At 42.8% G+C, this 12,346-nt stretch overlaps 1 protein-coding gene across 2 annotated transcripts in view; it reads right to left on the reverse strand.

Annotated features, from left to right (window-relative positions):
- Window positions 1-12,346, reverse strand: part of CPS1 (carbamoyl-phosphate synthase 1) — a 215,805-nt gene that overhangs the window by 142,144 nt on the left and 61,315 nt on the right. For both annotated transcript variants that reach the window (XM_081856008.1, XM_081856007.1), the window contains 5 exons: window positions 11,955-12,032; window positions 9,073-9,171; window positions 6,036-6,131; window positions 3,043-3,232; window positions 1,627-1,784 (listed from right to left, as the gene is read on the reverse strand). In XM_081856008.1, the coding sequence (XP_081712134.1) occupies window positions 1,627-1,784; window positions 3,043-3,232; window positions 6,036-6,131; window positions 9,073-9,171; window positions 11,955-12,032 (621 nt within the window). The remainder of the gene's footprint in view (window positions 1-1,626; window positions 1,785-3,042; window positions 3,233-6,035; window positions 6,132-9,072; window positions 9,172-11,954; window positions 12,033-12,346) is intronic.

Raw genomic sequence — 12,346 nt, forward strand, 5'->3', positions numbered from 1 at the left:
AGTGTTTCAGAAAAGCTCTGTATGTGCCAGTCCCCTTTTTCTGGTAACACCACAAGACACAGAGGGTGACTGTACAATGAACCTGTTCCATATATTAAGGCACTGAAAAGAATTGTTTTAGCTTTCTGATGCCAGCTGGTGTGTAAGGAGAGAAATATTTTGAAGAAGAAGAAGAAGAGTTTGGATTTGATATCCCGCTTTATCACTACCCTAAGGAGTCTCAAAGCGGCTAACATTCTCTTTTCCCTTCCTCCCCCACAACAAGCACTCTGTGAGGTGAGTGGGGCTGAGAGACTTCAAAGAAGTGTGACTAGCCCAAGGTCACCCAGCAGCTGCAGGTGGAGGAGCAGAGACACGAACCCGGTTCCCCAGATTACGAGACTACCGCTCTTAACCACTACACTGGTATGGACTGCAGAGGTGGCCAATTCTTTCAAATCCATCTGGCCAAAATTCACAGCCAAAATTTTCAACGCTCATCAAAATGCACACTCTATAGACCTATTAATTATTACCATAATTAATATGGATCCCATTGAGCTAAAAGCTATTCTGCACTAATATTCATGTAAGACAATTTTTAAAAGGAACTTGAAGTTGCTTTCTTAATCAAGTGACTCTGGTTATTGACTTACTCACTGGGCTGGTCAGCATCTAAACCAAACCATGGCTAAGCATGAGGAGGAAGCAGGCCTACTGGTGCAGGGAGAAAACAGCCGCCACTTCCTTTCTTCCCTGCTCCCTTGCAATGGCTTAGTGCAGCCAGTGGGGAAGGAGCAATGCGACTGCCATCTTCTAACTGTGACCCAGTGCTTCTTCATGCTTAGCTATGGTCTAGTTTGGCTTAGCAATAGATGCAAACAAGGTCACCATCTCAGTGTATCACTCTAAGAAACAAGCACTGATCTTTTGCATCTCAGCCCCTCTGCATTGCATACCTTCTGAGGCTCCACCTCTGTTGGAAATTCTGTGCTTACTCACTTGAGCTATTTCCTGTGGAAATAGGATATTTGTCCTGGTACCTCTGCCCATGCACCTTCTCTGCTTGCAACACAACACATTCAGACTTGTGCAAACCAGCCTTCACTAACTTGGAGTCCTCCAAAGGTATTAGACTACAAGTCTCATCGCCCCTAGCCAGCTGGTGAAGGTTGGTGTAGACTAAATCTGTAAATGGGGTTGTGGGCTGGGTGACCCTATCTTTTGGCAAAGAGGACAGATATGACTGATACCTTCAAAGTTTCTACAATTATGTTGAGGAAGGGGTCTTTTCAGACTCACAATAAATGTGCAAAGGCTGGGATGCAGATGCAAAGACTGTGTGAAGCAAGAGAGAGAGAGAATGAATGGCAGAGAGGAGGGGAAGGCTCTGATGTTTCTCTAGGGGAAAGGGGGCATGTGCTAATATAGCATAGACCTGCCTGTCAATGGGTTGTTCTATATTCCCTTCCTTGAAGTTCTGTCCCTACTGCTGATTTCTCCTGCCTGTCTAACATGCATTTGTGGAAATCCTGAACAGGTAGCGCTAGGCTGAAATTAAGACAACAACATCCTCCAAATATATCCATCTCTCTGTTTCAACTGTTTCAAGATGCAACCAAATATATTTGAACTCAGCTGATGTACCGATTCTACAGCAAAGCTGGGCGCAATCTTCTCATTGATTTCATTCAGTTTGTCCAAAAACATCTGCCTGTCCTCTGTGGCCATGATAGATTCAACTGAAGTTCCAAGGACCTTCACACCGTATTCCTGCAGAATGCCACGTTTGAACAGCTCCACCCCTGCACAGAGAATGAATGGCATGGTCAGTATTATACAACTGCTCTCTAGGAAGATTTCTGTCAATCAGCTGTCTGCACCACTCAGTCAGTTGCAACCCAAAAGAGTAACTTTGACAGAAAGGACCTTCACATGCCTCTCCGGGCAGAAAAACCATTTGTCTGACATTTGAATATTAGGAGGACTGCCAGTTTTTCAACCCCTGCTGGGCAAGTTTCTACTCTCTCTGATGTAATGCAGGCGATCCAGGAGCCTCAAATCAAATTAGGGAAGACTGCTTGAAGAACAGCACTGCCATGTGTAGCAGCCTATCAAAATCATACACCTGTTTTGAGTATGCTCAGAGCTGTTTCCTTGAAGGCCAGAACTCCTCACAGCTTTTAGCATGTTCTGCTGCTATTATTTCTTGTTTGCTTTTGTGGGACTTTGTCAGTGAATTTCTAAAATGAAAAATGTGGGTTATATCTGGATCTCATATTGACTGACACCATCCTTCCCCAAATCTAGAAGATATTCTCCCTCATTTCAAACCAAAGAGGCTGATTATGATTTTTCTGGTGTAATGTACTCTGCATTGCAGGGGGTTGGACTAGATGGCCCTTGGGTTGCTTCCAACTCTATGATTCTATGATTCTGATGCAAAAAGTGTGACAAAGTTCAAGATGCAACATTTGAAAGCGAGGAATTGACCAATAAGATTACAATGACTTAATATCTCAGTATTGTGTATTAGCTCTAGTCACAATTGTCTGTAAGTTGTTGGTTCAAAGAGCTAAAAGTGGTAAAGCCACTATCCTTCTTAATGTGGCTAAAATCATTGCCTCTAAAAAGCCTCCTGGTCTGAATTTACCTCATCAGCAGGCATGTATGTGTGCAGGATAGAGAGTCATCTGTGTTCTCTCATTATGTACATATCTGACTGTGTAGCCTGGAGGAGTTATCATAGCATGGTACTGTTAAGCAAGCAAATGTGTCACACACACACATACACACAGACACAATGACAGCTGCAGCTTGAAACTTGGTAAATACCTTGGTTTTTCAATTTACCTCATGAAACATTCTGCAAATCTTGAAACCATGCATATTCTTACATTAAAAAACCCCAAATAGAAGATAGGACCATAGTTCATTTGCTATAATAATTGTCCTTATTTATATAAAAGATTACTACATTTCACGTAGTTTACAGCATGCTAAGTTCATGAGGATAGCTTTCAATGGTAAGAAGAGAGAAATGCATTCCGACAACAAACTTACCACAGTTGAGAGCGGTCTGCCCACCCATACCAAGAATTAAGCCATCTGGCCGTTCTGCTTTGATGACCTCTGTAACAAACTGTGGGGTGATTGGGAGAAAGTAAACTGTATCAGCTTGCTTTAGGCCAACCTCATTGGTCTGAACTGAGGCAATATTGGGGTTCATCAGGACCGTTTTCACATTTTCTTCCTAGAAAAATTTTTTAAAACACAGTAACTATTCATTCAAGAGCTACATTCACATCTCACAGGAACAACCTAGTGCCGGTAATTTTTTTAACTATTGCAGACCAGAAGTATGTGTAGATTTGTGAGCACAACACCATGCACTGGGAGGAACAGCTTACAAGGTCAATGCTGTGGACAAATCAACTCAGCCACCATCCATGGGCACAAACATTCTGGCTCTCCAGGCAGGGATGAAGTGTTTCAAGTTGCACCTCCGGTGGAAGAGCGATTCTGGCATTGATTAGATTAGATTGATTAGGATGGGCCCCTTTCAGCTGGATGGTGTGCACCTATCCAACATGGGCAAAGCCTTGCTTGGTGACCTATGCTCTGGCCTTAGTTTGGTTGTAGCAGTAGGTGGAATTGCTGGGATTTGGGCTGCTTCTCTTGTGACAGAAATGGCATTGGGAAGGATCAAAGCAGAAGGGAGGCAAAAGGGCTCTAGGGGAGGATACGGGCAAGGCACACCCCTAGCTCAGGTGTGGCCCAGCCTTGCCTAAAGCCCTCTCCCAGTTACCCAGTGGGATCCCGGATGCTTGGCCTGCACCATGCAGGGATCCAACACTGGCCAACTCTCAATGGTGCCTGCCATCAAACGGAATTCCATTCCAACAGCAAGGTCGGAGTGGAATGATCTGATTCTTGCCCGACTATTGTCATGCCAATCCTGCATACCTGCTGTATAAGCAAATAAATTTGTGGCCTGTTATCGCCCAGGACCGTGGTCTAATGTGCATTATTCCAGCTGCAAATCTGCAACCACCACACGAGTTCTGCAAGCAGGACACCAGCACACGCTACCACTCTATGGGAGTGTTTTAAATGCATGTGCTACTTCAATATATTTCTGCTTTCCATTCTTCCCCTGGCTGTCCTTGTGAATTAACACTTGCTCGCATATGTTGCCTATTTACGTTTGGCCTCATGTTAATCATTCATGGTGTCGAGCTGCCTAATAAACAGCAGCTTAAGGCTAGTCTTGCATCAACACAATGGAAGGCGAATAATGATGTGAACACTTAGGCACGTCTTGCAGTGCTACACTCGCACAAACTGCCTTGGCTTCTCATGCTGTTGTAAATCACGTTGCCAGAGGCAAGGTCACCAAGAGCAAGTGTCGCTTCTGGAATGGCTGATTAGCAGCAAGATCAAGACGGCTGGCTGCTGGTGAGCCCAGGAAGGTCAAGCTAGCAAGATTTACTGGGAAATGTAACTTTTCTTAAATGTGAAAGCAGAGGGCAAGCGAAGCAGAGAACAGGAGAGTGTCAGTTTGAGAAGAAATGCTTTTCTTTAGAAATCAAGATGATCTTTGTATAGGGAAGGTGCCTCCAATTCATTTCTCTGATAATTTGATTTTTCCAAGCAGTATCACAAGCCAGCAGAGCTTCCTCACAGGCTGACTGCAGCCTACATCCAGGCTGCAGAAAAGCACGATGAATCTGTTTGACAACTCCAGGCGAATGGATGGTCTCCTTTCTGGGACAGCCAAACAGCAGCATGGTCTTAAATGTTAAATAATTTTGCTTGGAGAATTCAGTGTTTTACAGAAACAAACCTTAAGTGTCATTTATTTCAATGGAAGTGAATTAAAACATGTGAAATCAACGAGACATAAAAACTTTGGCTGGGAAATGTCATAAAAACTTTGGCTGAGAAAAGTCAATTAATCTTTTCTCAGGACAGTTATGCCTTGATTTTCATGATTAGGAACCATGTAAATGCTCTGTCTCTCTAAGAATGAATGAATGAATGAATACATTTTGTTCTCTTACCTCATAAGGTTCTATTGCTATTTTAACCTCCATGTTGCAAAAGAAAACTTAAGAAACAGCTGTAACATGTGAGTTATTGGACAAGATTTCTTAGGCTGCAATCCTATGCTCACTTACGTGGGACAGGGAGTAAATCCATTTAACCCAATGGAGCTCACTTCTGAGTAGACATGTATAGGAGTGCATTGGAAGCCCCCCACCCACCCAGTTCCATTTACTATAGAAACCCTATATGTATGTCAGCTACAGACATATGTCCAGACAAAGTGTTTTGTGAATAATTTAAGGCCTCTTTCAAAGCCTCTTACTGCCTCAGAAATGTTCCCATTTACATTTTTTGCAAAAAAAACCAAAAACAATGTCAGGTCACCTGCGTGACAAGCAGTATATTGGGAGGATATACATAAACCCAGGATGCCTCAATTATTTTAACACATATGATGTGTTGTGATCTGGTTCACACAAGTACCAGTGATCTGTCATTTTAAACCTATCTTGGTCTCCCAACCAGGGAACAGACAGAACTTGATACCAAGCTATACATGACAAATAATGAATGCTTTTTCTACAATAAATCAGCAAGGCTGACATTTCTTTTGCACAACCATTTATGTGAACTTATTTCATTGCGCACATATTAATAACAGAATTTGATCACAACCTGTTCACAGGAATGATAAACAGAGTTTTTATGCTCACTGAATAATGCAGCCAGTTCTGCCTATATTTCCATATGCTATCAAAAATGTAAACAAGGCAGAGCAAATAATTACATAACTACTACATGAAGGAGCAAGGATGGATGTGGAGCATGCTAAGCAAGGTGTGAGGAAACTGTGGCCCTCCAAATGTTGTTGGACTACAGCTCCCATAGTCCTTGGGCACTGGCCATACTGGCTGGGGCTGATGGGATTTGGAGTCCAGCCACATCTGGAGGGACACAGGTCCCCCACCCTTGTAAGAAACATTTTACTTTGCCTCCCACATTCTCACCTTCATGGCCTTGACAGCCTGTGATCCAGAATAATCAAATTCTCCTGCTTGACCGATACACAAACCGCCAGATCCCAGGATTAGAACTTTGGAAACCTGAAGACAAGCAATAGGTCAGTAGAGCTATATCAGCACATGCACTGTTGGCCCCGATCTCACAAGAAAGCTGGATCCTCACCTGTTCTTTCTTCCAAGATGTTTTCCAAGACAACAAAGGGTCTACTGTTCTCCTACTACAGGGGTTGGGAACCTTTGGTCGCAAGTGAGGGACAATGGCAGAGTACTCCCTCACCCCCAGCTCCTCCCTTGCATTACGGCTGCTGTACTACAGCCCTCCTTGACTTGGGGGCTGAACTTCTGCATTTGTGAGGCTGCTCCATGGAGAAGTTCTAAATCAAGGATCCTAAATCATGCAGGGAACCTCAGTCTGCACAAGCATAAAGGCTTCCTGCAGCAGAAGGCATTCCTCCAACATGGTGATGGGATGGAAATGAGGGGTGGGGCTCATGTGCTCATCCTCAGCGTCTTATCATGGATAGGATTAAAAAGGCAAAGGACCCTGACAGTTAAGTCCAGTCACAAATGACTCTGGGGTTGCGACGCTCATCTTACTTTACTGGCCAAGGGAGCCAATGTTTGTCCACAGACAGTTTTTCCGGATCATGTGGCCAGCATGACTAAGCTGCTTCTGGCGAACCAAAGAAGCGCACAGAAACGCCATTTACCTTCCCGCTGGAGTGGTAGCTATTGATGTACTTGCACTGGCATGCTTTCGAACTGCTAGGTTGGCAGGAGCTGGGACCGAGCAATGGGAGCTCACCCTGTCGCGGGGATTCGAACCGCCAACCTTCCGATCGGCAAGCCCTAGGCTCAGTGGTTTAGACCATAGTGCCACCCACGTCATGGATGGGATTAAAAACCTCAAATAAGATTTTTGCATACCCAGACATCTTGAGGATTTCTTTAATGGGCTACTCTCTACCCAGGGGCAAAACCTAGTTCCAGAGCCCCATCCATCTCTCTGCATGAGTTGTTCCTGAAGCATATCTAGGGGAAAGTACCTCTTTTTTTCCTTTGGCACTGCATCTCAACTTCCATGCATATGAGTTTAGAATATGCTAACAGTTATTGATACACATTACACATGATCAGGATCCGCACCCCACCTGCTTCATCACCCCACGTTCGTTTTCCTGCTTTTAAATCTGTTGCTTGGTTTTAAGTGCCATTGGTTGGTTTGTTAGCTGGCTCTGGGATTTTAGGTTGTATAACTTATTTTGTACTGATTCATTTTCAATGCCAGCTGCCTTGTGTACTTTTACAGAAAGCCAGGATATAAATTTGCTAAGACATCAATGTCATCATATTCATGTTCCTCCTGAAATAAATGTATTGGTCTCCTGTTTGCTTATCTTCCTGCATCATACTGATGCTGAGCTAAATATTTTCAAGTTTTGATTTCTACCTCAAAAGTAGAAATTGCAGGGGATCAAAATCCACCCTTAACACACACACACAATTCTGTCTTTCCCCAATATGTTTCCCTTCAGCTGTTGCTTTGGCAACCATTTCCTGTCTCCCTTTCATTCATCCATGAGAAATCCAAGCCAATGACACTTCCTATACATGTCTTATGGGCAATCCTGGCTAACAGGGTCTATTTACGAATCCAAATCCAACACATTCTCAGCCCTTTCTCTGGAAAAACTAAAGAACAGCTTCATGGAAACTGTAACACCTCCTTTCTGTTCAAAACTACAATATCCTGTCCTTTGTATAAAAGCAAAAATTCAAATATTTAGAACAAAGGATTCTAACACAGCAACTCAATATAAGACTGAACCAGTCCTATATTGCACACACTGGTTTGTGCAATGAGTTGACTCTGAAGTTGTCTTTGCATTAAATTCAGCTTTCCGAAGGAAGGAATAACTTTGCCACGAAAAGGAGGAGCTTTATAGAAAATCCAGCAATGCAATACATATTAGGAATTTTCAATAACCTTTGAGACTCTCATGCTGTTTGTATGAATGCCCAATTGCTGTTACTGCAAAATAAATGCAGAGACATTTGTAATGAAAATTAGCATTCTGACCAGTATGAGTTTTACATTTGCATTTCACACTGATTCAAACAAAAATGCCTGGAAATGCCTGGAGACTGCCCTTTCGTGTATAGGGCAGAATATGAGCCTGGAATCAACAGAAAGAGAGGTAAGACCAGGGACCAGTATCCCCAGGTCTAAGTAGCCCTAGGCCTAAGGTGCAGGAGAATTGAATGGCTTGACAGCCCACTATATTTATACCAGGAAGCAGAACCACTTGAGAGAAGGAAATTCGGTGTCATAAAAGTTGTGAGCAATAAGTTTTTTTGTTAGTTTTTTTGTTGTACAAGTTAACGGTCTTAGAGTTTTAAATAAACTGAAACGCAATTCTATTTCAGCTTTATTTGGTAGCAAGCTAGAATGACTGTGCAAAATGTGCAACTCATTTGTTTATTGCCACATTAACTTACAGGCAAGTGTGCTTCAATATGGCTGACCATAGTTCTTGTGTTGTATTATTTGTTTTGCGCCCAGATGCTTTGTGGGAGGATATAGAGTCATATGGGGGGAGTGTAATCTAAAAATGGAACCAGCCAAGTTTTATTTACAGCTAACAGCATATAAGGACCCACAACATTCAGCTTCCCAAGAATATGCCAGCAGTGGGCTTTGGATTCAAACCACTCCTCCTCCACAGGCTCACTGGTGATTTGGGGCAAGTCACTCCATCTCTGCCTCACTTCCTCATCTATGTCCAAAAATTCTGCACTTGCAAGGCACACAGCTCAAATTCCTATGTATCAACAATTATTTCAAAGCAAAATGAGAGTTAATATAACTATAATAAGTAACAAAATCAGGACATTTTTCACAGGGCACTTTTGGTTGTGCAAATCTCTATGTTCTGGACAGCAAGTCTGCCCACCTTTTTCAGTAATGGTACCAGTCACTGCATGACTGATAGCTAAACACAAAACACATTAATAAACTGACCTCCACTCTCGAAGTTGCAGCTGTGGCCTTGGGCAGCACTGAAGCGATACTGGTACCTTTTCCCTTCTTGATCAGTGAAATAAATGAATCAAATAAGAACTAGGGAAAGTAAACAAAATGCATATCAGCATTCAAAAGAAGACCACATTTATATTATAAAAAGACAGAAAGAACAAGGGAAAACCATGTTTGTAATGTAGCTCTATGGTTATCAATGTTACCACGCTGAGTCCATCTACCACATATTTCTCAAGTTGTAAAAGGGTATTGAACATGCTCCTGTACACAAGCAGGGTCTTCAATCATTTTCACTACAAAGCCACTTGACCCAGTCTACTCTTACTAACCTTTAACCGAAATAATTGATACAAAATCAGCTCATCACATAAAGCCATAAATACTGTGTTTTGCATAAAATCTGTATTTTTTGGAAGTTAGCATAAGTTCTACAGAATTACTATCATAAGCACAGGATTTGAAGGGTTTTAGTGCAACAAGCTAACATGATTACCCTCTCTGGAATTTCCCTGTTTAGTATCATTAGAACTCTCTCTAATTAGGTTGTGAGTCTAATTCACTTAATTAATAATTAACCTAATTAATAGATACATTCATTGTATTGTGTCCCAAACCAGCCAAGCACGCAAGTGCTTAAGAAGTTTAAGGCATGCATCTAATCCAATCTGCAGGAAAATCTTAGCATGGATCAACAAGGTCTTTAGGAGAGAAGCTGCTGTGTATATCACTTCTGTTCAAACTGGATTACACTTGTGTGTTCCAATGGACAGTACCTCAGGGTTTTATTGAGAGACCTGGATTTAAAAACAGTCTGCAATTCCATTAAGCAATCTTCAATGAGTCACTCTTGCTCTGTTTCAGTTCCCATGCCTATTAAATTGGGAATAATAGTGCTCCATCTTCTGGTCTATGTTTAGTTAACCAAAAATCCCCAAATAAATAATGATTAAAATGTACCCCCTTAAGCATTTTTTGTTGCTGTTTATCTCCAATGAATGCTAAATATGGGCAGGCATGTCCTCTTTTTCCTCGCTTCACATCCTTATGCTGTTTAATCATAATCTCCCACCTACTCAACCTATTGCTGGAGGGATTGTCATGGGAGATCACAGACAGGGGATTAAGCCTCATTTTCAGACGTGAGAACAAGGAAGTGTGCATTTAAATGTGTCCATTTAAATAGCTCTACAACTTCAATAATGCGAAAGTATTCAAAATGTATTTGAAATATAATGGGTCTTGTTTTAAAATAAAGGGAAGGAAAGGAAAGGAAAGGAAAAAACCTATCTGCCTTTCAGTGACATAAACTGCTTTCATTTACATAAATCATGGACAGTGGCACCTCGGGTTACATACGCTTCAGGTTACAGACTCCGTTAACCCAGAAATAGTGCTTCAGGTTAAGAACTTTGCTTCAGGATAAGAACAGAAATCGTGCTCCAGCGGCGCAGCAGCAGCAGGAGGCCCCATTAGCTAAAGTGGTGCTTCAGATTAAGAACAGTTTCAGGTTAAGAACGGACCTCTGGAATGAATTAAGTATTTAACCTGAGGTATCACTGTATATGAGGTTTGTGGCCTAATCCTACCTATGCAAATTGTGCTGCTTAGTTTAAAACAATATATCACACTTAGATCAAAGCACAGCAAGGCCTGAGTATATAATTCAGTGAGATCTACTGCTTTCAAGGACTGCTTGTGGGTTTCCTTGAAGCATCTAACATCTGGCTGGCCACTGCTGAAAGAAAGGTGTTTAATCTGATCAGGATGGGGAACCTGAGGCCTTGGATATGGCCCTCCCAAGCCTTTCTATCTGGCCCTCAGGACTCTCCCCAAGTCACACCCTCTCCTTTGGCCATATCCTGTCTCAATCACGCCCCTCACAGGTGCCTGGCTGGAATGTCTCCTTGAACAGTAATAATGTTTCTTGCACATGGGGAAGAGGATGTAAAAAAACCCCACAGTTTTTTTTGCACGACTGGAAGGTAGCCTAAAGGTAAAGGTAAAGGGATCCCTGACCATTAGGTCCAGTCACGAACGACTCTGGGGTTGCACGGTCATCTTGCTTTACTGGCCGAGGGAGCCGGCGTACAGCTTCCAGGTCATGTGGCCAGCATGACTAAGCCGCTTCTGGCGAACCAGAGCAACACATGGAAAGGCTGTTTACCTTCCTGCCGGAGCGGTACCTATTTATCTATTTGCACTTTGACGTGCTTTCAAACTGCCAGGTTGGCAGGAGCAGGGTCCAAGCAACAGGAGCTCACCCCATCGTGGGGATTCGAACCGCCGACCTTCTGATCAGCAAGTCCTAGGCTCTGCGTTTTAACCCACAGCGCCACCCGCATCCCAGGAAGGTAGCCTATTGTGGGTCAAATCCATTGTGCCACCCCATTTTCCCCTCTGGCCAAGTTTTCCCGTGAAGACATGGTGAAAAATGTTCATCTGCTCTTATGATCTTCCCTACATGGTATGGGCAAGTCACATTGCTCAAAAATAAATACATGTTTAAACCAATAGGTCTTGCAGAGCTCTCAGATTGAAAAGAAAAAGAAAAAGGAAGGATGCTACACAAAATTTGTTTTGGTTTTAACAAGCTGCTGCGCTGTGTGGGACACCTTTGAACTGGCACCAAGATTGGACTGCTCTCTTATGGTTGGCAGTACCAACAGCATACAGGGGTCCCATGGCCTTAATTTGTGGCATGGCCAAATGTACAGAAGACAGGATAATGCCTGGTCTCAATGGGAAACAATTGGCAGAATATTTCTGTAGCGTTCCAAGTCTTGGCCAGTCTCGCACTCCACATGCTTTCCTCCAACAAGTCTTAAATCTAAGCACCTTTTGTCAGATTCATCCCTTCACAGTACCTCTGTGTCTGTTGGTCCAGGATTGGCTTCTGGGTAAAACTGCGCTGTGAATATCGGCTTGGTCTCATGCATAATTCCCTGCATGGGTTTGTCAAAAAAAGGTAAAAAGGGTTACCTTAATTTCCCTTCTGTAAACAGGAGAGTTATCAAAATGCTACTGTTGACAAACCCTGCAGTCAGGTTTAAAGGCCCAGGACGACTTAGCAACAACAGCTGAAATTCATTACACTCCAGGTCTTCAAACGATGTTTTATGCACTAAACTGCTGAGCAGCTCACAATAGCATCTCTGTAATGCACTGGCTAGTGCACATGCTTTGACATAGTGCTTGTTGAATTCCAAGCACCTTTTTTAAAAAAGAAAGAAAGAAAAAAGCAGCACGCTATCCCTCT

Source organism: Podarcis erhardii (genome assembly GCF_964252035.2).
Source record: "Podarcis erhardii genome assembly, chromosome: 1".
NCBI classification, from domain to species: domain Eukaryota; kingdom Metazoa; phylum Chordata; class Lepidosauria; order Squamata; family Lacertidae; genus Podarcis; species Podarcis erhardii.